The sequence below is a fragment of the Gymnogyps californianus genome, chromosome 14 (assembly GCF_018139145.2).
Source record: "Gymnogyps californianus isolate 813 chromosome 14, ASM1813914v2, whole genome shotgun sequence".
NCBI lineage: Eukaryota > Metazoa > Chordata > Aves > Accipitriformes > Cathartidae > Gymnogyps > Gymnogyps californianus.
In genome coordinates this window covers 15,202,019-15,227,931 of record NC_059484.1, presented here as the reverse complement: position 1 = coordinate 15,227,931, position 25,913 = coordinate 15,202,019, and the positions used below count along the sequence as shown (strand labels likewise).

At 58.4% G+C, this 25,913-nt stretch overlaps 1 protein-coding gene across 1 annotated transcript in view; it reads right to left on the bottom strand.

The window, feature by feature from the left end:
- PDGFRB (platelet derived growth factor receptor beta) overlaps window positions 1–18,863 on the bottom strand; it is a 34,360-nt gene extending 15,497 nt beyond the window's left edge. The window contains exons 1-8 of the mRNA XM_050905110.1: window positions 18,618–18,863; window positions 4,718–4,795; window positions 2,884–3,180; window positions 2,215–2,484; window positions 1,801–1,928; window positions 1,305–1,479; window positions 521–713; window positions 193–308 (exon numbers count right to left, since the gene is read on the bottom strand). Of these exons, the coding sequence (XP_050761067.1) occupies window positions 193–308; window positions 521–713; window positions 1,305–1,479; window positions 1,801–1,928; window positions 2,215–2,484; window positions 2,884–3,180; window positions 4,718–4,766 (1,228 nt within the window). The 5' untranslated portion in view covers window positions 4,767–4,795; window positions 18,618–18,863. The remainder of the gene's footprint in view (window positions 1–192; window positions 309–520; window positions 714–1,304; window positions 1,480–1,800; window positions 1,929–2,214; window positions 2,485–2,883; window positions 3,181–4,717; window positions 4,796–18,617) is intronic.
- Between the last annotated feature and the right edge of the window lie 7,050 nt (window positions 18,864–25,913).

Sequence of the window (25,913 nt, the reverse complement as noted above, 5' to 3'; positions counted from 1 at the left end):
CTGAGACCAAGTGTGAGATATTTCCAATGAGCATGTTTCTTGCTTGAATGCTCTTCCTTTAATCAAAACCGCTCCGGAGCTGTAGTCAGAGGCACAAGGGCTTCAGCCTGAGGGTCCTGTGGCAAAGGATGGAGCCATCCCCTGAGACTGCCCCCACACTCCTCAGCCCCATGTCTGCATGCCCATCCTCACCATTTATCTGCAGATGGAAGGACAGCTCCTGCTCATCATCCTCATTGGAAGCCCGGATGGTGTAAAATCCTCCTTCTTCCTGCTTCACCCGCACCAGCACCAGAGCCGTCTGGTACCTGGAGGAGACACAGTCCCAGAGTGATGGGTGTGGGAAGGTACCTAGGGACTGACAATGCTCAGAGGCAACCAGCTCCCACCCATCTGAGGCATGCTCGAAATCCACTCACAGAAAGGCATTCAACCACCAGCCATGTCCGACCAGCAATTTAGAGGTTGCTTTGTGAATTATCCCCTCCCTGCACCCCAGTGAGGAATGATGGGCCCTCACCTGGTTTCTGACAGGTTCCTGCTGGTGATGGTGAACTCGCTGCTGCTCTCCATGGTCAATGTCTTGTTGTTCTTCAGCCACACAATGCTGGGTTGTGGGTAGGCCTCCACCTCCACCTGGATGGTGCGGCTCTTGTGGACCTCGGCGTACACCGTGCTGGGCAGGCGGGTGTGGAAGCGCACAAAGCCATGCTCTGAGAGGGGGCAGGAGGAACAGGGGGGTCAGAAAGAGAAACAACCCCCTCTCCAGCCCTTTGGACAAACATGGATCTGGAACAAAACACTCCAAACACCCAGAAGTGGTGGGCAGCCCCAGACCCGTCCCTCAAGGCTTCAGGCTTGTGTCCGAGGGGAGAGTGGGTGCAGAGCCACACTGGAGCAGAGTAGCTCATGGGGCAGGCAGCATGCTGGGAAAAGGCTGTTATCTTGTGGAGATGGGGCAGGTTCCCTCAAATTACACGAAAGAAGGACAGATGCAGATGGGAGGTGACAATATGACCTCACATCGCTTTGGCCCTGCACAGTGCAAAAGAGCTCTTACCCATACCCGCAAGTGTCTAAAAGGGTCACAAAAGCCATGGCAGGAGATTTGGGATGCTTTGAAGCCAAGAAGAGGGCAGGGGTGACATGGGGTGAGGGCTGGCTTTTTGCCATGGTCAGTTAGGGCAGAGGCGAGGAGGGGAGAGAGCTGGAGGCCGTGCAGAGAGAAGAGGATGTCACCCTGGGGCATCCTGCCTGGACGCCCACGTGGTTCGCTGGCTTTGGGCGCGTGGGCAGCAACGCACCGATCACATGGACTGTGATGTCTTTCCGGTCTGTTTTCTCATGGTAGCCCTCGGAGACGTTGCAGACATAGGTCCCACTGTCCTCCAGCTCCGCGTTCTGGATGATGAGGATGGAGCGGATCTCGTGGGTGGATCCGGGCAGGAAGTCGGTCACTGGTTCCACAGCCTTCCCTGCCTGCACAACGGGGACAGGAGATATGGTCTGAGAAGTCAAGAGCATGTTCTGCCATTGGAGCTACAAAGCCAGGCTCACAGGGAGGGAGGAGGAGGGGGTAGAGGACCCCAGTCTGGCTGCCATAGGGACAGGGAACATGCACTGATCAGAGGCCACTGAGACAGCCAGCCTTAACCCAAGGATGTCCCCATCAAGCCTCCCTGTGTGGCAACAGCAGCATCCCACAGCTTCTGCCATGGGGTGAAGCTTCCTATGAAGCTTCACCTAGGATATTGACGAGTGATTGCCATAGGATATCTGGGCTGGGGCTGGAGCACTCACTTGCTTGCGTGGATAATCCCAGTTGAAGTTCACTAGCTCATTGCCGCTCACGGTGCACATCAGGGTAACGTTTTCTCCCTGACGCACTATGGTCTGCACTGCGCTGATGGAGACGTTCACAGATGAGACTGTGGGAAAGGTGAAAGAAAGGAATGAATAATGAAGGAAGGGATGAGTGGGCACCCAGCCCATTTATCCCGGGTGTACTGGTCCACTGGAAAGTCTCTTCCCTGAGGGATGGAGCTGACACTATGGCAGAACCCATTCTATAATGGAGACAGGACTAAATCCAGCCTCCGAATTGATCAGGGGCATCGCTAGGGAGACAGGGGGAGAGCTTTGCTGTCTCCTGCCATTGGGCTGAAGGAACAACCACAGCAGGTACACAGGTATGCTAAGACAATGGCAGCTCACCCTGGATCCTGTAGACGTAGAAGGTGTCTGAATCCATCTCCTGGTCATCCACGATTGTCCGGCAGAAATAGGTCTTATCCTCAAAGAAGCCTTTGAATCCCTGTTGTGGGTCATAAGCAGCTGGGATGGGGTTCTCCACCTTTTTCTCATAGAGGGTCACCTGCATCTGCGGGTTGGTCACGCGGCATGGGATGACGGCCTCTGTGTAGCCCGTGATGAAGATGAAGAGCTCTTCGGAGGTGACTGTGGGGAGGAAGACTAGGGAGGGATCTGTGGGAGAGAGGGAACACTGGTTACAGAAAGCTGCTTGAAGCTGAACCAGGGCTGCTCTGTGCTCCTCCAGGACTGCTCCAACACAGGGCTACGTCTCCAGACAGGTGGGATGCTTCTTCCCTTACTCCCCATGGCAAAGTAGAGCTGTCATTGCCTCCCCCACCACTTGTCCCAACACACCACATATGGGCCTCTCCCATGATGAGGCATACCAGAGACACGCCACAGCCAGATGACATGCCACAGCCAGATGACCTGCCATGAGGGCTCTCCTGCAATGGGAGGAAGGATTTTCGGAGGCTGGGTGCTTGGAGACAGAACAATAATTCAAAGCACTCTTTCTCCTGTTTGCTAAACCCTGTGGAAATGCAGAGACAAGGACATGCTGTCCCCTACCTGGAACGTAGATGTACAGGGCTTTCCTCTCCATTGATTCTGGAGCCTGGTCAGGGCTGTAGGTGCACGTGTACTCCCCAGTGTGACGGCCCGTCACGTTCCTGAGCGTGAGATTGCTGATGAAGACACCATCCCTGTGCTCCAGCGAGGCGGTGAGGGGCTGACCCTCCCGTTCCCAGACCAGAGCGCCATCCCCATAGCACAAGAGGGAGAAGGTGCTGTGGAGGCCGAGTACAAGCTCAGTGTCTTCGGGTTCGATGTGCAGCCTGCTGCCCCCGGACGTTACCTCCAGCAGACCTGGGAGAGGAGGGAGATGAGATCAAATTGGATTCCTCTGAAATCCAAGGAGAAGCACAGTGGAGCACAACCTCATGCCAATATATTTGGTTTGTAGTGTCAGCCTTTACACTGAAAAATAACCTTCCTGGATTTGTCCTCCTTGGCGTAGCCACCACTGACAAACACATGCTCTCCTCAGAAATGTCCTGTCAACCTAGACCTTGGTGGGTCATCCTTCATTCCCTGTACCTCCTGAAACCCTTACTGCACAGGAAATAAGACATCACGGGGTTTAGCAATATTCAAAGTTGCCCATGTTGTCTGTGGCAATGCTGGGTGGAGAACCCCCCATTTTATGCTTTAACTATGTGTACCCCCGTCCAACCTTTCTGCAAGGTAACTGCACCCTCGGTGCCACCCAGTGCTGCCCAGTGTCATTGGGCGGTGAGGAGCAGAAGGCTGGCTTGGGAGGGATTTGGGGCACCCATTGAAACTGTGGGTGTGAACAGGGCTGTGCTGGGAGGCAGCCATGCTGCGATGCTGTTGCACCAGCCCAAGGGGCATCCTTGGTGAGGACAGGGCTGGAAATGGGGGTGACCTAGGCCTCCCCCACATATTTGCTCACATTCTTGGCTTTTACGCATCCTGTGAGCTGGTCTAGATGGCCTGGGGAGCTGACAGTATAGATAGTACTGCTGACCCCAAAATGAGCCTATCTCTGTAAAGGCAGAGGTAGGTCTCAGATGCACCTTCAAAGGCTTGGAAAGGCCATGCATTTAGCGGGCAAGGGGAGAGGAGGAGATGAGGCAATTGCCTGCTCTGCTGGCTGCCTCTCCACAGGGACAGTGTCAGATGGGACACAGACTAGGCTGAAACAATGTCAGTTTACAAGAAAGTGAAAAAAGAATGAAAGCAAAACCTTGCAGGAAATCCTTTGGAAGCAATAGAGCAGGCAAGGTCTTCCTGAATGGCTCCCCGTGTCTCTCCCAGCTTCCTTGCTTCACCCTTTGCCCAGATGTCCCAGTGGGGCTGGGACATGTGCTCCTCTCCAGTGTCCCCATGGGTGGGCAGGGCAGCTGGGGACAGCCCCCAGGGACTCGCAGCAATGCTGTAAACAGCCCAGATGCAGCCAGGTGCCCTGCTGCCTTGCTGTGGGGGGTTGTTGTATATATGTGGTCTGACCGAATCCTTCCTGCTGTGGGGGTGTCCATAACGTCCAGCTAAGGTGGGTTCTCGGGTCTCTGCTAAGGGCTGAGCGCACGGGGCAGTGCTCCCTCTGCAAAGGTCTCCTCCTTCTTCCACCCAGCTGTGCATCAGCATGAAGCAGGTGGGGACTTTACATCCACCCCGCCATAGGATTGGGTCGGCATAAGCCCATGGACCCCAGTCATTAGGAGGCATAGATGTACCTGGAGCGCGCTGTGCACCCCTGTGCTTCCCCACGGCATTGCCCCTTTCCTCCCCCTTGCCCTGGAGTGAGCATCCCAGGGCAGCATCCCCGCGCACGGCCCGATCCTGCACGTAGGGCCCAATCCTCCCCAGCCACAGCACTCACCAGTGACGATGAGGAGCCAGAGAGATGTCTTCAGAGAGGGGCGCAGCATGGCGGGCTCCGTGGCTCGGTGGCCGTATCCTGCCAAGAGCAAAGCGGGATGAGCGCAGCACTGCCGGCAGAGGAGGGGTCCCTTGGCCACCCCGGGCAGGGGGGTCCCCGAGCCCCCACTTGAGCCCCAGGCTCCCTTCTCCACCTCAGAAACTCCCACCTCTTTCCAGTTTTCAGCCTTCCCCTCCTGGCGGGGGGGCTGGTTCCCCCTCACGCTGGATCTGCAGAAGGAGCTGTTTCTAAGGCATCTCCCACTGGTAAACAGGGATTTTGCTGGAGGCTCCAGCAGTTGTATCAACTCTTGCTCATCTCTGCTTGAAATGCCGCTCCCTCCGCTGCAGAGCCCTGCCTTCCTCCCTCCCTCTGCTCTACTGCTTGCCTTTTTTTCCCTTAGTTTTTGCTTCCCTCAGTCCCAGTGAAATAAAACTTGCTAGAAAACAGATCCTCCCGCATTTTCTGCTCCTTCCAATGAAGTAAAACAAGCTCAAAGAAACTCCACAAAAAACTGAGTTTATTGCATTTAACTTTTAAATATATATATTTAAGGGAATATCTAAGAGGGCTTTTTAGTTAAAAAACCCTTTTATCAATATTTCTCAAGGAATCTTTTCCACCAAGCATTTTCAGCCCTCCCTAGTGCAAACCGAGAGCCCAGAAGAGATGAGGCCAGAGCTCCCTAAGAGCAGTGGGGTCTGTCCCCCGTATAATGGGGTAACATCACACCTGCAGGGATGAGGATGAGTATTTTGGAAAAACAAAATGAAGAAGCTAACAAGAGGAAGAGTAAGGGCAAAAGGTTTCCTCTGTGCCTGGACAAAGTTGGGGGGGAAATGAGTTCAGTAGTCTTGAACCTGGGGATGCTCCCGCATGGAGCTGAACTTCATGGCTCAGCCACGCTGCAATCTGGGGCTGAGCTCCTGCCCTGCCACTGGGCCACCTCCCCTCTCCCAGCGCAAGAGGCATTTTGAACCTGCTCCCAAGGCAGACCCTGAGGAGAAGACCCCGTGATGCTCGCACAGTGCTCTGGGGAGCTGCTCACCAGGCACAAGGACGGCTAGTGGCAATCTGGACTTGCTGACCTGGCCCCAGGCACCGTCTCTTACTGAGCGGCTCTGCTGCCTCTTGGCCCTGGAGTGGCCTCCTGGTCTGCTTGATGTTAAGGAGGAAATGGTTTTTAAATGACGTGCGCTTGTCAGATGTTTTTATTATTCTCTTGCTTTGGCTCAACAAAAGTCTGATCTACCAGCAAATCCTTCCAGGTCTCCAGCTTATTCAGCAGCTTCCCTCTCCCCCCTCCAGAAAACCCATCCGTGACTCCTTCTCTCTTCTGCATTTGCCAGAGGGGATGAGAGCACTTATGGGGAAGAGCTGGGGGTGGGTAGGATGAAAGGATCGAGCTGAAATTCAGGCTGTAAATGAATGTGACCTCATTGTACCCACCCTCAGAGAGCACGAGCCTGCAGGAGAGAGGAGGAGGATGGACAACCTAATCTCGCTGCCCCCCAAGGCACTGCCATAAGAACAATTAGCTTTGTTTCCCAATTCTCCTTTACAGAGGTGTGTGATTCATCCATTATTCAATGGTCAAGGTTGTAAGGACAACTGGGATCCTCTCCTTTCACCCCTCCCTGCCTGCATGCACAAGCCAGGCTGTATTCATCCATCCCACCCCAAATACCTGCCTGCCAGCAGCTAAGGTCTTCCCAAGCTCATGCCCAGCTTTTAGCTGCCTGTCCAACTTCATGGCTGTCACTGTTAGTTCTGTTGCAGGCAAGATCTTGGCTTCCCCTACCCACACAGACAGGTCCCTCACTCCACCAGTGATCTCTACAGGATCACTGATGGGGCACACCACTGCTCTGCCAGAGCCGAGGAGCCGGACGCGGGTGGGTGCTGGTGCTAGGCTAGCATGGGTGTTGCTTCAGCGAGCAGTGAGAGCCCTGCAGCCTCCGCCTGCTGCCTCTGGCTGCCTCCCCTGTGTTCATAGCTGGTTTTAATAAAGCTGCTGGTCTTGCAGAAAGGCATTTCTCTTGGAGATGCTTCCCAAGCAGAGTGGGAGGGTGGCAACGTCTCGGAAAGAGTGGTGACCTCTCCCTTGTTTGTCTGCTCTGGCCAGGGCAAGAGGCACGCTCAGAGATGCTGAGCTCTGCCTGTCCTGCAGAACGCACACAGAGCCTGGCTAGCAGAAGGACAAACCTTCCTCTCCCTGTCACAGAGACATGTGTGCTTGCACATGTGGGTGCACACAGGCGTTTCACAAGGGATGCAAACGCATCCAGCTCACTGCCAGCCTTCAGAGCACTTGTTGTTTCCCTCCTCAATCTCAGCTTTTGTTCTCAGCAAGAGCAATAAGGTGCACCCTATGAGTGCCAGACAAAGAGGAGCTGAGGTGGGTGCAGCCCCACTCAGTGATCCGAAAGCAGGCGCCCAGACGTTATCCCACCCAGGGACCCAAACACAGGCACTTACACAATGCTCAGCTGCCTTGGATTGTCTCCTCCCAGCCCTATGGGTGAGCAGGGTGCCACGGAGCCCTCAGACTCCTACATCGTTCCCACGGGCCAGGACCTGAACATTTTCAAGCCATGGGACCATTTGCCTCCATCCATCCTGGCACATGCCTGGAGGCCAGGAAGGTCCTGCAGCAATGCCACATCCAGCGCCCTTCACTCAGCCCTGCAGCTCTGTGGCAGCCTCCCACCTTGCAGCCGCCGCATTGAAATCCCAGCTCTCCATCCCCACATTATACCCCTCACCATCCTCTCCTCCCCGCCAGCACGGGTACAGACCTTCCCTCTGTCCCTCCCCAGCACCGTGATGCGAAGGCAAGCCATCCCTGGCCCAGCAGGGCAGGGAGCTTTTCTCTTGAGCCGCACTGTTTATTATTCTAAAAGAGGAATTTGACTGGGAGAGGAGACAGGAGGTCAGCTGGCTCACAGAGAGGCCGGGCTGGCTGGGCGATGCAGCCCCTCACCCACACTCAGCCCCACATGCCCGTGGGGTGGCTGCGCTCTCCTGGGGGCTCGGGTCCCTGGGGCCACACTGGGCCTTTGCTGAGCACCGCGGGGGAGGACGGCTCCCCGCCAGCTCGCACGCCGCGTCTCTGCTCGCGTCCACGCTGCTGCCCAGCGAGGCCAGGAGCTGGGCACCACGGGACCGTGAACGTCTGGGAGGGTTTTGAGTCCAAACGAGACACAGATACAGGCGACCGTCTCTGCCTGGTGACACAGCCACGTTGTCTGTCCTTATCTCTCTTCTGTAATCACATCAGCCCGGCCGGCGCGCTGCACGCGTGGCTGTAGGAATGCACCCCGGTGGCCTCTCCTCCTCCGGACGCTGAGAGCAGCGAGCGGCATTTGCAGGCGAGACGAGGGAGAGCTGAGCCAGCTCCGGGGCTGTCGGGTTTCCCAGTCCACTGCCACACTGGTGAAACGAAAGCATCCCATAGCTGGCTGGGGCCAGGCACCGCTGAAAGCCTGCCTGAGCATCTCTAGCCTCGTGCTTTTGCAGCACGTTGCATGGGGCGATGGGATAAACGGGGGCACCCCGACATCCCTCAGCAGCAGCAGCGCCGTGCAGAGGGCACACCGGGCTCTGATGGCCCACAGAGCCGTGTTCTCACAGGCAAGACACGGGCGAGAGGGCCAGAACAGAGAGGTCAAACGGCACGGCCAAGGCCACGCGGCTGGGCCACGGCTGCGCCAGGACCGGGATTCAAGTCTCATGATTCCCCATCTCATGACTTCACAGCTTCTCCAGAGCAGCCCGCTCCCATTTCTCCTGCATCCCAAATCTGATGACAGCTGAGCTTTCTCCTCCGCCTCCTCTCCCACTCCCCCGCTCACTGCTGCGAGCAGCGGCCGGGGACTGATGCCTCTGTGGCTGATGAACTTGGACAGGAATTTCTGCAGCGGGAGCAGGGCTACGCCCAGGGTTTTGGATATGAGGAAGAGCTGCATCCAGCCTCTGCTGGGGATGGTCCCACCTGTATTTAGGGAGGACCATTCCTTCAGCCATCTCTGCCACTCCTCCCCGCTTTGCAGTGCCTTGCTAAGAAGCTCAAGCATCACCAAACCTTATTGATTTATTACTGTTCCCCCACTCCAGACCTATCTCTTGTTTAAGGATGCTAGTAAGCCAAAGATGCCTTTGCTAATGCCCAAAATATGTTGTGTGGGCTCAGTCTTGACTATTATTAGGTAACAAGGCAAGAATTTCCTTTGACTTTGCTCGGCGTGCCCTGCCACACCTCTGAGCCCCCTTCCCTCTACGCTTGCTCCCAGCATGTGGACAGTGCAGTGCTCACGGCAGAGCATCTTGGCATGCGTGGCAGCCACTGCTGGCACGAGCATCACATGGCACTGCCCATCCCCAAGCACTGGTCATGTGGGACGGGGCCATTTCTAGCCCTGCAACTGCCTTAAACCAGGGGAGATCTACACAGATGGGCATCCACGCCAAGGAGACCCTCCTGATCCACTGACCTCCTCCTGAGCCTGCCTAGACCACGTTTCTCGTCTCTCCTCCACAACCACTAATACCCTGCGGAGAACCAGTATGGGGGTCCCGCAAGCACCCCCAGAGCTGTGGGAGCTGGGAACCAGCCTGCAAAGCTGGTGCATAGGGAAGGGGATGGCTCAGCATGCCGGGGAGGGGGAGAACAGCCATGACTGCCCTAACAGCCACCTTGGAAGGAGCTCTGGTCCCTACAGACCATCGATCACCAGCAAGGGGATGTGCTGTCTGCTGGAAATCGGGGTGCACAGCCTCCTCTCAGCAAACCCCATTTGCATTTCCAGGGGCAATTCCTGCATCCATTGCCCCATGTTGCTCTTCTCCCCCGGCCGTGCTCCCCTTGCCTGAGCCTCCCTGCTCCGGCGATGCTGGGCAGAGGTGCTGGCCGCCGGCCCAGCCCGCGAGAGCATCTCGGCTGGCGGCAGCACGACCATGGCGAAGGAAGGAGCGGAGAAGCGAAGCCAGGCCTCTCACATAGCCGCCGGTCCTTTCTCTTCCTCTGGCTTTCTATTTCTAGCCCCTTTTCTTGCTGGGGCTGCGCTTCCAGGCGCTCCCACAATGCTTGCCGGCCCCGCTGTCTTGCCAAGCAGGCCAGGGACATCTGGTGCAAATTAGCGGGAAGTAAAATATACTTTATTTCTTCTTTGTCTAAGCGCATCTGAGTCATTAAGTGAGATCATGGGTGCCCGTATGCAATAAAAAAAGCTCCGTATGGATCCCATGATCAATGCCGCTCGCAGCCAGGGAGCAAGGGCTTCTCCTGGCCAGGGGGGCACCGTCCCCCGCTTTTGAAGGCAAAGAGCTCCCTGAGCAAAGGCTGGCGACCCCTGAAACCCAAACCTTGCTTGTCCGGCAGTGAAACTCCTTGGCCTGTCCTGTTTTCCTCTGCCACCCTCCCCCCGGCCTCCGCGACTGCTTCTTTCCCACCCTTTAATCTAAATAAAACTGAGCGTTTTCTTTTTTTTTTCCCCTCGGCTGGAACCGCCCGGAGTTGCAACATCTCTCCTCTGGGGTCCCTTGGCTCCCATGACACCGCGTTTACTCACAGGCCAGATTATCATCACAGAGCCCTTTTTCTTTTTCCCAGCACATGGCTAGAATTAGGCAGGGCACACACATGGGGAGCCTGTCGTCTCAAGGCCCATAAACAGCTGCTGATAAAACGCAGAGGTAGGAAATCTGAAACCAGGCTGAGGAGCAGAGGGGCTGGGGAGTCCCCGGGGTCCCACAGGCCATCCCTGCCCAAGGGATGAACGCCTGGGGGCAAAACCCTCCTCGCCTGGCCACCTGCCAGCGCCAAGGGGGTCCTGAGGCTTTACCGAGGCGCTGGTGAGACCAAGGGATGCTGAGAGCCCTGGGTGCCAGTTTGCAGCATGCCTGGGTTTGGGGGTTTCTTTTAGTCACGCAGAGGTGAGGTTTTACAAGCACTCACAGGCAGCGTTGCAAATGCCTGAACCCTCTGAGCGGTTTTGCCAGAGCTCCTTGGTCTGTGAAGACGTAATTAAAGCCACAACCCTGGTGTGGACCAAGCTCTCTAGGAGATGGTCAAAGCAGGGGCAGATGCCACCTCTGGGGCAGTACAAGCTCAGGGCCACCGTGCCCACAGGTGGGGATGGCTCTCCTGCCTGCCTCTGCTGCAGAGAACGGGGCTGGCGTGACTGGAGCCCCTGCCCAGGACCCCAGATCCTGGTCCCCAGCTTCGGTGGCACCTGGAGGAGGTGGTTGTGTGGTCATGAGGGCGCTGGTCCTGCAGCAGTCAGCAGGACATAAGCTAGCACAGCCAGCCTCCTCTGGGCCAGCCTGCCACGGGCTATCGTGGGCTTTGACAGCATCTGTCAGAAAGCCAAAAATGAGGACCGTGACTCCGAAGCAGGGGGGGAGGCTGCCAGGGAGGATGACGAGTCCACGTTGAGCCCCAGTGGCATGATTCAGCAGCCCTGGGGTCAGCCATGTGAGGAATGGGGTGGGGTGGTGAGCCCCACGCAGCCCCATTTCGGCTGTGGCCATCCTCCCTCTCCGAGCACAGGGGGACTGTGACGTCCACGCATGTGATCCAGCAAACCTCCAGCCATGGGCTCTCCGCAACGCATCACTGTGATGAGCGGGCACAGGGAGACGTGGGACCATGGCGAGCCCCGCTCTCTCACCCCTAATCCCCCCCGCTTTCCCCCTCCATTTTAAGCCCATGGGAGATGGAGGAAACGAGTGACCTATTTAGTGCAAGTTCAAAATAAAACGAAACATCTGTTTGGAGAGGTGCCAGCGTTATAAATAATCCCCCAGCCCCGAGTGTTGGTATTCGTGGCCCTTTCGGCCGCGCATGCTCCCCCGCTTCCGCTTTCGGAGGAAAGGCCGGGCCCCGGGGCCGGCGGCGCTGCTCCCCAGAGCCTGGCCAGGGCTGTGGGAAAACCCTGGGCGAGAACCAAAGCTCACCTGGGGCCAGGGAAGGAGGGATGGGGGTGTTGGGAGGCATGGCTGCCACGTGCTGGGCAAGGCCAATGCGGCGCCTGGCTGTCCCTTGCTGCATACCCCGCTCCTCGCCCTGGCCAAATCCTGCCCACCTTGGTCTCCCTCGGGCAGCTGATGGGTGCGAGAGCCATGGTGATGCTGGGGTTGGCCTGTGGTGGTGCTGGGACTGGTTTGTGGTGGTGCTCAGGGCTGGCCAGTGTTTTGGAGCGCAGCCCTGAAGTCTGGTGTGCACAACTGGGGATGCTCACGCTGGGGGGGGGGAGCAGGGCTCTGTTCAGCCTTGGGGCTCACCCCTTGCAGTGTGATGACCACCCAGGGGAGGCACAAATGTGCCCCTTGGGAGCGTTTCAGCCTTTCCCAGTGCCCTTCTCCAGCAGGATGCTCTAAAGGATGCAACAGAGCCCAGCCAGGGCTGCCCATGACCGTCCCCCAACTTCTCCATTGCCCCTGACAGCAATGACATTTTCGGGAGAACACACCACGCTGCTTCACGAGCATGTGAGCAATGCGAGTTATGAATGTGGCTGCAGGGCACCCAAACCACAGGCCAGGACCCACGCAGCTCCCTGCATCGCTTCACCGCTTGCCCCTCCAACCGGGTAGCAAAGCCTCAGGGCTGGCCGGCAGCAGTGACTCAGAGAGCTCTCTGGCCCCTCCACCCCCAAACTGGCATATTCGAGGGTCCCAGCTCCCGAGCATGTGGGGCTGGATGGGGCTTTCCTCTCTGAGCAGAGCCCATCCGCTCGCCTGCTGCTTTTTCCCACCGCCCCCCAGAGTGGAGAGGGGAAGCAGGGGATGTGGGACCAAGGGTCGGGCACCATCCTGGCTGCTCACCTCATGTCCTGGCACCCCCAGGGCTTTCCTCGCTGTTGTGCCGCGGCTGCTAGAAAGCCGTGTCTGCCTTCCCACAGCGATTCAAAGGAAGCACTCTGCTAAGGTATACGCGAGGAGGAAAACAGTCCCCAGCACGTCGGCATCTCCTTCACCTGCTCATGGTTGCTATTCAAGGGTGGCTGCTATGGTGGGGCCAGGGCTGGAGCCAAAGGTCCCGGCTGGCTCTAATTAACCGCTAATCATCCGCTGCGAGGGGAGGGGGATGGAGGCAGGAGGAGAAAAAGAGCCATCCTGAGCCCTAGTAGGATGTAGGGGCTTTGCAAAGCCCCAGGAGCAGTCAGAGCATTGTGGTCTTACCAGCCCCACATCCCAGCAAAGGATGAGCAATCTGATCCTCCTCTGAAAATTTTCCTGAGACATGGATCTGCCGGGGAGGAGGAGATAATCTGCGTGGATGCATCGGCTCTTCTCTTCTCGGCTGCCTGCGAGGGACCCGAGCTTAATCACTTTGTTCTGGGGTTTTAGGCTCTCGTGGCCAGGATTAGGCGCTCACCAGCTCTGCGGTCAGGGCACCCTTTGTCCATCTGTGGGACCCGGATAGGAGCCTGGCACTGTGGCCAGGGTGGGAGAGGATGGGACCAGGTAGTACTGGGGTACAAAGGGCAGAGGCTGCTTTCAGAGGGGGGCTGTGTTTGATTTGGCCCTGCTACTTCTGGGTTCCAGAGAGGGAGCAAAATGCAGCTGCTAGTGCAGCTCTTGGTGCCGGGGGCTGATCCTGCCCCCTCCTCCATAAGCTCACCTGTGGGGCAGGAAGACCAGGGTGCTGGCACCCAGCGCCAGGACTGCAAAGACAGCCGAACTGCAGTGCTGGCGACAGCCACCCTCGTTCCCATGCCTCCCCTCCTGCCCACTGGCAATCTGGGGTCAGACCCCCAGCAGGCAATCGCACATGGCGAGGGTCTGACCCCCACCTCCATATAACAGCAGGACCTGGGGGCAGCGATGGAGCTTTCCTGGAGCAGGGGGTGCAGAAAGCCAACACATTCCCTGTGCATCTGCAGGTTGCACAAGGGATGCCTCCCTTCTGGATAACCTCTTCCTACGTGCTCTGGCCAGGCAGCATGAGCTGTGCTTGCCATCCTGCATGCAGGGTCCTTTATAACCTCCAGCGGTTCCTCTCCCCTCAGTCATGGAGCAAAAATCAGTACCCCTCTGCACCCATGCTCTGCAAACAGCCCCTGCCCCCAGAACCCCACAAATCCTCCGGAGGAGAAGCCGAGGCAGGACGCGGCGCCGGGGCTGGCAGCTGCCAGCACCCCCTGCCCTCCCCTGAGCGCAGCTTTAAAATGGGCACCGAGTCCTGCTCCCCACACCAGGAATTCCTGAATCAGACCATATTCTCCTTAACAGCTCCCAGGCTGGAGAGGGAAACTTGGCAGCTGCCTGCAGGGAGAGAGGAGGGGACCCCTCTCGCAATGCCGGCAGCACTCGGCCCTGAGGAAAGCGGGGTTTCTGTTCTGCAACCATTTGCTCAGCAAAGGCTGAAACCGAGGTGACTTCCAGTTTGCGAGCGGAGAATGCGCTTGCAGAGAGCGGGGCTCGAAATGGTGTATTTTCTGCTGGCCCTGGTTCAGACAAACCCACAAGCAAACATATTTTTTTGTATAAATAAGACAGTGTGTCTCGCCAGTTAAAGCAATTCAAACATGAATGTAGCAATTTAATTGGTGCCAATTACTGTGTCTTGGTAGCATTAAGATTTCAGTCACAGACTCTTTTGCATGGTAGACGGGCCAGAAGGGGGAAGGCAGAGGGACGGCAGGATGGGGCCTCGCACTGAGGGGCAGGCTTGCCTGTCTCCTGCCTGCTTTGGGAGCCTCGTCCCCCCGAGCAGCCCTGGTGCTGCCCACGGGGACGTGCTGAGAAGTCCCCTTCCATAGCAGGGAGAAGGTACCTCCTACTCCATCTGTCTCCTGGTTTGCAGCCCAGGGTTTGACAGCCAGCGCAGCGCCCTGGTTATATCCCTGCACGTTCCAACCCTTCCCTGCTCCTGCTCTTGCACCCCACAGCCTCCTGCAAGCCCCATCACACACTGGTTCTCGCTGAGCCTGGGAAAGAGCATAGGATGGGTGTTAGCAGAGACCTGGACAGATGAGCTGGTGACCCTGCAGGCATGCCCTGGAGAGGACAAGTCCATCCATGGGTGCAGGGCATACACCACTCACACTACACCAACCTGGCTTTCCTGGCAGCAGCCTTTCTGTGGGAGCTTTTGTGAGCTCCCTGCTCCCTGCACAGGCTCTCCACACCACGGTCCTCTGGCTCTGCAAGTCGGTGGTTGCAGGAGAAGGGTACAAACACAGACCAGGGCATGCCACAGCCTGCATCCCGGGTGTGCGCCCAGGGACAATGAAAAAGCAGGGTGTGAGGGGCAGCGCATCGCTGTACGTCTCCTGCTTACCAGGCTAGCGGGGTGATGGACCCATGGGACCCCCTTGCTCAGTGCGTGATCCATCCCAGCACCCCTCTGTGCATCCCCATCACGTGTCCCTGTCCCTTTCCCGGCTGGGTCTGCTCTGTGTTCCCTGTGGTGCCGGGAAAGCACTTTACTTCCAGGAGGAGGTGTCCCAGTGGGAGTGGAGCAGGGCAGAGGTGCACTTGGCTCGGGGAGCCTAATTAGGCAACTGGGGAGAGGAGGAGGGGAAAGAGCCACCCCTGAAACAAGCCTCGTTATGTCCAATTTGCCTGGCGGAGCGGAAGGAGCCTCCTGGAGCCGCTCCAGCCTCTCAGGAAACAATACCCGGTCTATACCCTCCCCTTGCAGCTCCTCTCCAGGGGATTTCTTTCCCTTGGTTAAAGTACAAACAAACAAACTCCACGAAGTGTTCAGCTCGGATCCTCCCTCACAGGGATAGGATGTGTCCAGCCAGCCCCGAGCTCGCATGGTCCCCAGCTCCCTTCAGCTCTGGGCCAAAGGGCCCAGCACCGGCAGCTGCGCTCCCACGGGATTCGGCCACTGTGCGGGTCCTCTGCTCCCTGCCCTTTGCTGCTGCATCCCGGGAAGACGCTTCGCCGGAGCCTGACCCTATGAACACCACTGCAATCCCATCCCGCTTCAGCATGAGACCTTGGGGGACTGCCTGGCCCCAGGGTGGAGCTGGGCGCAGAAGTCCCTGCCCGGATCCCCCGGCAGCGGCCGGTCATACCTGTCCGTCATTCAGGTGATGCCACGGCCAGCCAACATGGTCTCTTCTTGCACGGCATCGCTCTCGCAGCTAGAGAGCATTTCTTAACCTCAGCTTTCCTCTGGTGCTCACTAAGACAATTTCGTCTTGCCCTAGTCTTGGAGAAGGGCTCAGTGCTCTTTTCTTCCTAACAATGTTGTTCTGAAGACTTTGGAAATCCTGTCACAGAGCCATCAAAAATGAGGCTGAAAGAAATCATGGGGTCATTGCCTTGCTGCAGTGCCCACATCTCCCCAGCCAGAGGTTTGCCTGACATGTCCTTTGAAACCTGTGGGGCTGAAGGCACCCAGCCTCATGTCTTTAAACCTACAGACATTTCCCCTAAAAGCTAACTTTTTTCTTTGCAATGACCTTTCCCATGCATGAAGAGTGTGTGCTACCTCCCCACAACAACCAATAACCAACGAGCCCCATCAACCCTTCCGCCAGTCCTCTGCAGCCTCTTCTGGGCTTCTGATCACCCTCCCTGCTCTCCCCGAGCGTTTCCACTCCGTGTGCATCCCTGCTGAAGCGCTCGGCATCACTTGCTGTGGACGGCCCGGTCCCTCCACCCTGCCTGTTGACGCTGCCTCCAGCTGTGCACCTTTCAGCGCATCCCACGGGAAGAGCTACGGGTTTCCCCGCACCACGCTGCAATCTGGTTTGTGTCCACTATAGCCCCCAGATCCTTTCCCGCTGTACAAGCTGCCTGGGCTCTTAGCTCCCAAAATCACGCACAGCCATTTAACGTTTCCTTCCTAACAGCAGCATGCTGTCACAGCTTCCTGTTGCCTGGTTGATGCCGGACTCCTCCCGGTGCCCTTGGGATCCTCCCGTGCTCCGATCTGCCCGCACACCAGCTGCCTACCCAGCTTGGTGCCAGCCCAGAGTTTAGTGTGTGCGCTCGTCTGTTGCCCAGGCAGTTAATGTAGAGATTGCAGAGGACCAAGCCCAGGCCAGAGCCCTGCAGGATTCCGCTAGAAATGCCCAGGACTTTGGACAACAAGCCATGGCTAACTTCTCCGTGGCTGCAGCATTACAGCTGGCTGTGCTTGTGTTCAGACTGCGGGCACCCTGAACCCCCAGCCCTGTGCGGGGATGCGGGAGATGAGCCAAGGGCAGGTAATTGGGTGGCTGCGGTCCCTCCGCCTGCTCCTTCAGCGAGAACCCTCCATGCTGTTGAGCTGGAGGAAGGGACAGCTGGTTTTAGGGAGAGAGAAAAGCCCTTTGCATGCTGCAAATGGGTCGCTGGGACTTGATGCTTCTCCAAAACACTGACCCCTCTTGATGCACCGCCTGACTTGGGGGTGTTTCCTGCACCCAGGGACACTGCCCAGGGTTGGTGACTGCCACGGGGGCCACAGCACACCTGAGCCTGGGTGACATCAATGTCAAGGAGTGATTTGACCGTGCCCAGGGCTGGCTGCCAACCGGGTGCCTACCTGGTGGCTCCCCCTCCAAGCCAGCCCAGCAAGTGCCCTCTGCCAGGCAGAGCCGCGTCTTTGCCACTGGCTCCGGCTACCTGAATGAAACGTGCCCCTTTCCCGAGAGCATGGGGTGCACAGACACCTTGTCCTGCAGGAGTTGAGGGGGAAATGACCCTTCAACCAACAGCTCAATGGCCCCTGGGGAGCACTGGGGCTCAACATTGCTGGTCCTTGTCATCGATGGAAGACCCTCTGAAAAGATTTGGGACTGCCAAGCCCCTGCAAACAGGGTTTGCATGCCAAACTGACTACTTTTAGCTATTTGCCCACTGCTTTAGCAGAAGCCCCAGGTGCTCTGGCACAAGGATGGAGCAGCACAACATCCCTTTCCACCACAAGTCCTGCTTTGAAAGTCTCTCTGTCGGCAGGTGAGTGCAGGAGCTGGATGCTCTGAGCCCACAATGGTCCCAGTGTGAGCACCGAAGCCCCGCAGGTCATGCAACCCCCTGTCCCGGGCTGTCGGGGCTGCCTGAGTCAGCACAGCTTCACTCCAGACCAGCTCCAGCCTGTTGGAGGCCCTCAGCTCCTGGGCTCTTGGGACAGCAGAGTGGTTGCTCACATCCATGCCTAGAAGGGTTTTACCAGGCTCTCCCTCCTCCAGTACCCAGCACACCAGGGCACAGGCCCTGAGCAGGGCTTGCATACGTCCCTCTCCACCTTGGCCTGGCCCACGGGGACAGGAGTCTCGTCAAGGGCACAGACCGAAGCGGCGTGGTCCTAGGAGCACCCTGCATTTAGGGATGACCATGGATGTGTTCGGACGGTCTAATGCTGCAGTGACGCTGCTCTGCAGTGGGGCACACTCACGCCTCTAAAAGATGTCTCGCTGGGGACGGTGAGCAGCCCCTTCCCCACACACATCCCAGCCCTCCCACAGCCACCGGGCTGGGAGAGCCAGGGTAACCTCCCGATCCAGGGAAGGACTGAGAGCTCCCCATGGAGAAGCAGACATCCTCTGGGCCCCGCTCCCGCTGCAGCGGGGTCCCCCCTCCTGCCCTACAGCCACAGCGTCGCCTTGACTCCCCGCAGCCATCCCAGTCCAGGATCTGGCGAGAGCTGACGGGATGGCTTTTCCCATGGGATGCCACAGAGCTCAGCCGCTCTTCACCAAACATCACTTCCCCAGGGCTTGGCAGGGCGTTTTGGAGTGCCAGCCCAAAACAGGAGTCCCAGGGGAGCAAAGCCCCTTCCAGAGCAACCGGGCTGGCTCAAGGAGAGGGTCCTTGGGGTCCGTACCACCTCCAGCGTGAGGTTTCCCAGCTGGAGAGCCAGAGCAGAGCGGGAGGGCGAGCCAGCACCCGGGTGGGCGACGCGAGGACTTACCTTGGGCAGGGTCCCACCGGGCGAGCGCCTGTGCCGCACGTCCCACGGGCGCTGGCCGCCCCGAAATTCCTTCCTCTCCTCCTCCGCACTCTTTATCTGCTGCCTGCCGAGGCTCTCCCTGCCCTCCCAGCCTTCCCCAGCTGGCAAGGCTTTTCCACTTAAAGGAGAAAGAGAGGGAAGAAATGAAGTGGAGGGGAGGAGGGGAAAAAAAAATAAAATAAACTGAAAAGGAGAGGCAAGGCTGTGCCAGGGCTGGGCTGCAGCCAAGCCCTCGCCCTGCTCCTCTAGTGCATCTCAGCAGCGCCCTGGGCAGCCCCCGGCCCACCTGGGAGGGGGTCCGGCCACCTCGGGCCCCAGCGTGGAGCAAAGCCCCGGGGCCGAGGGATGTGCACGCGTGTGTGTGTGTGCGTGTATAAATAAAAGAGACCTCGGGAGGAGGAGAAGGGGGAGGCTGCCTCGCCAATGAGGAGCGGAGTCCCTCCGACTTCCTCCCTCCACCCTCTGCGGGACCCTTTGCAGAGCAAAACTTGCGATTAAAGCCCGGCAGACGAGCGCGATGCGGGGAAAAAAAAATTTTAAAAAAGGAGGAGAGGCCCAAGTGGCTGCAAGGAGAGGGGAGTTTTGCCGCAGGCTGCCGATGAGGGGGAGCGGAGAGGGCCCGGCTAACGGGAAACAAAAGGAGCCCGGACCCGCCCGGCTCTCGCCTCCTTAAACCGGAGGGAAGGGGCTGCTCTCTCCCTGTGTCTGCTTTCAATTCTGGCCTTTTTCCCTGTTTTCTTTTTCTTTTCTTTTCTTTTTTTTTTCCCCCCCTCAAGCCCCCCCCTCCTGTTTTCTTCTTTTTTTTTTTTTTCCCCTTTCTCAGGATATGAGGGGATGTTTAGAAAATCCGCTGCCCACGCCAGCAGCTGACTCATGTTTTTATTAAAGAAGGCCTGTACTGAACCGACTCCGCGTATTCCCCCCGGACGCCTCCCCGGGCCGGGCCGTGCCGGCACTGTGCCTCCTGCCCCGCTGACCCCCGGCCGGCCGTGGCTGCTCAGGGACCACCAACGCACCCTCCCAGTCCTTTTTTTTTTTTTGAAAGGAGAATAAAAGGTCTTGTGCAACTGGGATGCTGCAGCAGAGGGTGGGTTTGGTTGGGGACTCGAGGCCGTTTGGGCTGCTGAGGGGCACAGAGCTGGGGGATGCGGCAGGAGTTTCCACCTCGGCCATGCCATCATCTCAGATGTCCTGCACCCCTCCTGCCCTGGGGGGGGGTGGAAGCCAGCTGATGAACCTGCTTTAAATCCTCCCCACACCTTGATGAGTTCAATTAAAGTTTCTGAGAATCTCTCAGTAGGCAAAACATTATCGTTTGTCCAAACGGGGATTTTTTTTGCAATTTGTTTCGGCACTGTAACAAGGTGCAGAAGGCCTTTGGATCAAAATTGTCTCTTGACCCATCAGTTCTTGCCACTGTTTCCATCTTGGGGATGTGCTTTTGTCTGATCCAAACAAGAGAAGCTGCAAAAATGCACTGGCTATCCTGAAAAAGGAGACTCCCCTGAAAAGATACCTTTCTATCTTTCTTTTTTTCCTTTCCAAGAATGAAAAAGCCCTTCCCATAAAGACAACACCGCTGAAATCTGTGTTCCTGGCTTGTTTGCAAGGTAGACTCATCCCCTCCTGCCTTGCTAATGAACGCCTGCACAATGGGCACAGCTAATGATTCCCTGGCTGGATGAACCCAAGAGATTGCCGCTTATCGCCCATTATCTCGATGTTTTCTTCACACCAATGAAAAACCAAAGGGGAAGGTCTTTATTCTGTGCAGCCGCGGAGGGTGAGGAGAGCCAGGCTGCGGCACCCCCGGTTATCCGCACCCAACGAGCGGCACTTTGCGTGGGGCTCGCATGCTGGCTCCGTGCCTGGCAGGGTCTGGCAGCCAGGCAGGTACAGCCGCAGGCAGGGCAGGGGAGGTGTGGGCCTGGCTAAGCCCGGGCAGGAGAGGGAAGCCGGGGAAAGGAAGGATGCTGGAGAAGCGGCCCCCCAGGAGCTGGAGGGGCTCTTACACCGGGCTGCATGGGGGGGTGAAGTGGTGATGGCTGGGTGAGACCCCACTGCTCCCCTGCGCCGGGCTGGCCGGATTCCCTGACTCCAGATGTGGTGGCGGCCACGTGTTGGGGGGCCCTGGCAGCCCCCCCAGAGCAGAGACGGTCTGTCGTGCAGAAGAGGAGCCAGCGAGCGTGAGAGCGGCTCATATGGGGGGCAGGCGGCAGGGAGGATGTGCTGCGCACATGGCTCTTCCCGACACTTTTCCCAAGGGATAAAGATGTGTCTGACGAGTCCCTGCACGGGGACATGCGGGCTGCTGGGAATAGCTCAGCAGAGCTATTTCCCAGCAGCGTCCCCCCTCCAAGGACAGCATCACTGCTTCCAACACAGCGGGAGAGGGAGAAACCCGCTGGTACAATCCTGCTGGGCCCCTTGTTACGGGGATGGGCTACCTGGGGTGAGCAGGGGGTGGAAAAGCTAGCACGGACCATGCTTGAGGGCAGAGCATCCTGATCCCAAGGTGGGACATATTCCCTCCTCTCCCCCCTGCAAACGGATGACCCCAATGCTCACTCCTGGGCTGGGAGCAGGGACAACCTGGGCAAACAAAACCCTCTCCCAGGAGAAGTCTGCAAAGGCCAGGGTTCATTGTTTTGGGATGCTGGGAGAGACCTGGAAAGCCCACAGCATCCCGGCAAGCACTCGGCGGCCCGCGCTGTATGTCCCCCGGGAGCATCCAGGGCCACGCACTTTGTTTAGGAACAGCACATCAGGGTTACGGCAGCTCCTGGGAAAGGCCAGCTCGGAGGAAGCACCAAAGCCGGAGGGACTCGCTTGTGCGAGCGCGTGGGCGGAAGGGAGCAGCTCAGCTACCTCTGCCTCATCCCCCCTTCGTTGCTCACCTCTATTTTTGGCGCCTGCACCCCCGTTCGTGGCGCTTGCAGGACTTAGTGATTCCCCCAGGGCTGGGACAGCTGCAATGTGGGCTGCCAGAGCTGCTCTCGGCTGAGATTTCCAGCCTGAATAAGCATCGTTAAGTGCTAGCGGGGGCTTGGGGTCATGTAGTGCAGTGTCTCTGGTGGGGACAGCAGCCACTGAGACAGGGACACTCCAGGATATTTGGACTGCTCTGGCATCACCTGGATAAAAGCAGCTCTCCAGCCTCCTGCCCCATCCCAGGCGGAGCTGGGACCACAGGGAAAAGCCCATATCCCACGCCTGACGTGGAGAAGAGACGCCAGAGCCAGGTGACCCAACATAATGGTTGGAATGGCCGTGCTGGAGTCAGCGACAGGTCCCATGTGCCAGCAGGTGAGAGGGAGGTATGAAAGAAGAAGCAGATGTCAGCCTTTCCCACTTCTCCGAAGGTTTAACGAGGGCCAGATTCGCCCCTGGCTTCGGTTCCTCTGAGCCTCTATCAACTCCAACTCAGCCCAGAAATTTCAGCATCGCTCTGATGTGGTGTCGAGCCGCAAACCACAAGAGAGGAGCGGCGGGTGCCGGGGAGCATGGCACCACATCTGGACAACCCATCCGGCACGGCAGCTGCCAGCACTTGCTCCTGGCTGGATCCAGCTCTTGGGCCCTGGGGAGGGCTGCAAGGAGGCTTCATCCAGCCCTTTCCAGAGCTCTGCCCTGGCCTCCGGAGGAACCGCTACCCTGTGCATGGTCCTGCTTTGCCAGGGTGGCAGTGGGTGACAGCAGTGCCCAGGGAGGAAGGAGAGGCAGAAAGTGCTGGGCTCCTTCCAAAGTGACCATATAGCCAAGCACAACGCACTGGGGAGCATCCCGGGCTGGGGAGCATCCTGCAGCACCATGAACATCGGCCACGGACACCGCAGGGTGACAGTGGTGTCAGGAGGTAGCACGGAGCCGTATGCCATACGGTGCTGTGTCCCTACAGATGCTGGCCCATCCCCTACATTCCCTGGGTTCGGGCGCTTGGAGGAGACACCAGCCAGCGGCAGAGGATGCTAGCCCGTTACCTTTCCCCGCCTCAGGGCCTTTCCGCCCCCATCCCACGCACTCTTCCTAACCCCCACGATGAGCCTTGGTATTAAATGTGCTCCGCGGAGCCCCGGGAGGCAGCGGCAGGCTCCTGGGTGAATACTAATAGCGATGCCGTCCGGTCGCCCCAGACTTTCCCACACATCTGCAGCCACTTAATGTGGGAATCGTTAACCCTCTGCTTACGCAGTGCCTGAAATGCGTCAAAGGAGCAAAGCACGGCCAGGACGCTCCCCGCCAGGCCCCGGCCACCTTTGGGACCCCACATCTCCCGTCACAGGCTGGGTGGGTGAGATGTGCTCAGCACCCGTCGGCTGCACGGTGAGCACCCAGCTCTGTGCTGGTGCAGCGGGAATCACATCACCAACCCCATGAAAGCGGGGGCCCCACACATGCTAGAAAGCAATAGGAGATGCCAGCATGTGTCCCTGTCCCCAATGACCTCTTAAGGATAGTCCCAAGATTTGTGGCATTTGCATTTTGCCAGGAAAGCTGATCCAGATCCCGAAGAGCGACACTGAGCCCTGAGGAGGGGAGAGGGGGGCTATACATCAGTGCTGGCAGCACATTGATTTGGGCTATCCCGGTCCAGCACCCATCTCTCTGGGGACCAGCTCTGCAGAGCCCTCCTCAGCTCTGGGACACAAATGCCAGCAGAGACGCGGTTCAGGCATCTGGGAAAAGCCAAAGGGCACGCAGGAGTCTGCAGCAGGGCTGATGGAGCTGGGGCCGGGTGTTGTCCTCTGCAAGAAGGTTGTGCTGATGTCTCCGTTGCCAGAGAGGAGGGGATGCTTTTGGGGCATTCGGTGGAGCAGCTGTGCTTGCCCCATCCCTCCCTTGCTCTCTGGGATGCTGCTCCAAAGGTGTATGGCAGGAATGATGCATAGGAGAGATGCTCTGCTCTCCTTTTCCTCCTGCTGCAGGAGGGCAGCAGGAGAAGCTGGGGAATGGGAGGAAGGTGCTGGCTGTGTGCGTGGGGCCACACAGCTCTGGGATGTGCTGGTCTGAGGCCGCAGGTTTGCCTTCGGGAGCAACAGGGGCTGGGTGGAGTGGGGAGGCCATGGGCCCATGGGGCTGCTGGGGAGGTGGTGGGGCAGGAGGCTCTGGGGGGAAAGGGGAGCGAGGGGAGGCACCTACTCGACCCCCTGCGGGCATCTCCCTGTCCTGCTGAAACCATGGTGGGGGTTCAGAGCCAGCCGGGGGACAAGGCAGGGCTTGGTTTCCCGGGGTGAGCGCCTCCTCCATGGGAGGAGGAGGTGGTGGGGTGGTCTCCCCTGCAAACCTGCTCCATCTGTGATAGCTGCTTGCAGCCTGGCCCTTGGGACCTCCCGGCCCTCCCTTCCCCAGCCCTCCTGCTTCCAGGAGATGGCATCACTCGATCACGGATAGCAGCACCGAGCCCCAGGGAGCGTCGGGGGAACCCTGGCTGCTCTCCCTCTCTGCTGCATCTGCCTGGTTTCCACCAGGAATCTCAGGTCTGGAGGACTAGCTGGAGCTCCCCAGGCTGGGTTTGGTGCTGGGGGTCTCTGGGGTGGATGGAGAGGATACTGCCACCTCCTCTCATCCGGCTGGGGAACCCCGCGGGCTCTGGCAGCCCCTGACCTGCTCACCCATGGGACTCCGGTGCGGGTGGCATCCTAGGGCACCGGGGGTCCCCAGCAGCACCCTTCAGCTCCACTCTAGAAGCTGGGATGCTGCTCAGGGAGCCCATGGAGGGGAGCCCGTGGAGGGCTCCTCACCTGGCTCTTCCCCACCATAAATTTTGCCAACCATAATCCCCACCAGCAATAAACAGGCCAAAGAAAAGGAAAAGAGGGAAGTTATCGTCAGTGAATCTTTATGGCCCAGTTGTCTTCCCCTGCCCCCTTTGCCCCACGCCGAGGGAGCTCGTGGCACGGCTGTTAGCAGGCACCTGGCGATGCTGTGCCCCGCTGAACCCTTCACCTGCCATGGGGAGGATGCAGGTGTGGGGTGCTGCCCCTGGACCCCTGAACCCCCCCCAGTCCCCAGCAGCTGCCTGAGTCCTTGGCCTCGGCTCCATGGGCTGGGAAAAGGGAAAGGGGGGCCTGGGCTGCCTGTCACTGCCCGCAGGAAACAGCCAGCGGCAGGAATAACCCCAGCATCTCCCATCCCTGAAATGCAGCCGTCCCTGAGCCGGGACCCAGCAGCCACCTGTGTTCCTCCGTACCTCCCACCATCCGCTCAAGGGTGGATTTTCTTCTTTTCTTCTTTTTTTCCCACTCCCTGAGCCAGCGTCTCTTTGCTGGCAGGAGGAGGAGGAGGAAGAAGGCGGCCTTGGCTCTCTTGTTGAAGCAAAGCCATGGCTGTGCTGAGACCTTGGGAAAAATCCAGGATAAATGGGGTTATATGGTGCATCAATCAATCTGCGCTGTGGCGTGAGCTGAGATTGTCAGCTGGTGGGATGGTCATGACAGTCACCTTTGTCACGAGGGAGGGAGCCAGGACAAGGCTGGGCGACGGGCCGGGGACGCTGGGTGGCACAGGGAGGGGAGCAGAGGATGCTGCAAATTACTCACCTTTCATGGTACCTCTGGCCATGCCAGGTCTCGGGAGGCAGAGCCTGGGTGATGCCAGCTCTGGGGGTGATTTCCCATTGCTGGGGTTTTACTCTGCTCCCTTCTTGCAAACCAGATCCCTTACCTCTCACTCCATCTTCCTTCAATTTCATCCTGGCTCCCATGTCCTTGCAGGGAGTGGATGTGGCACAGGGGCATCTGTGTAATATTTTCACCCAGTTTCAGCTGGAATTGGGGCTGGAGCAATGGGACGAGGTGCCCAGGACTGATGCAGAGCTGCTGCGGGTCCACAGCTCCAGGGTTGGGGGTGCTGCCCCATTATGGCTCCAGCACGGCGTGCTTGATTGCAGGGTGGGAATGGCAGCAGCCTGGCCTGGCTGCAGCCGGGAGGGCTGCAAGGTGGGTACGGCGAGCTCTCGCAAAGTCCACCTTGAGCAAACAGATGACAGCAGTGCTGCGGCGGCTCGGGGACGCGCCGATCCCTCCACGAACATGGGAGAGCTCAGGATGTCATGGGGAGGATGGGCTGGCGTGGGAGCGAGCAGGGCCCCAGGGAGCACCGGTGGCCAGGTGCCGTCCCCAACCCACCAGCTAACGCTGGGGACATCTGCCATCGGCTGCAGGGGGGGAAAGCAAGAAACAGCTGTGCATCAAATGTACTAAGCTCCTCAAGTCAGAGAGGCTTTGCTGGTTTTGTTACCATTTTCCTTTTAACCCC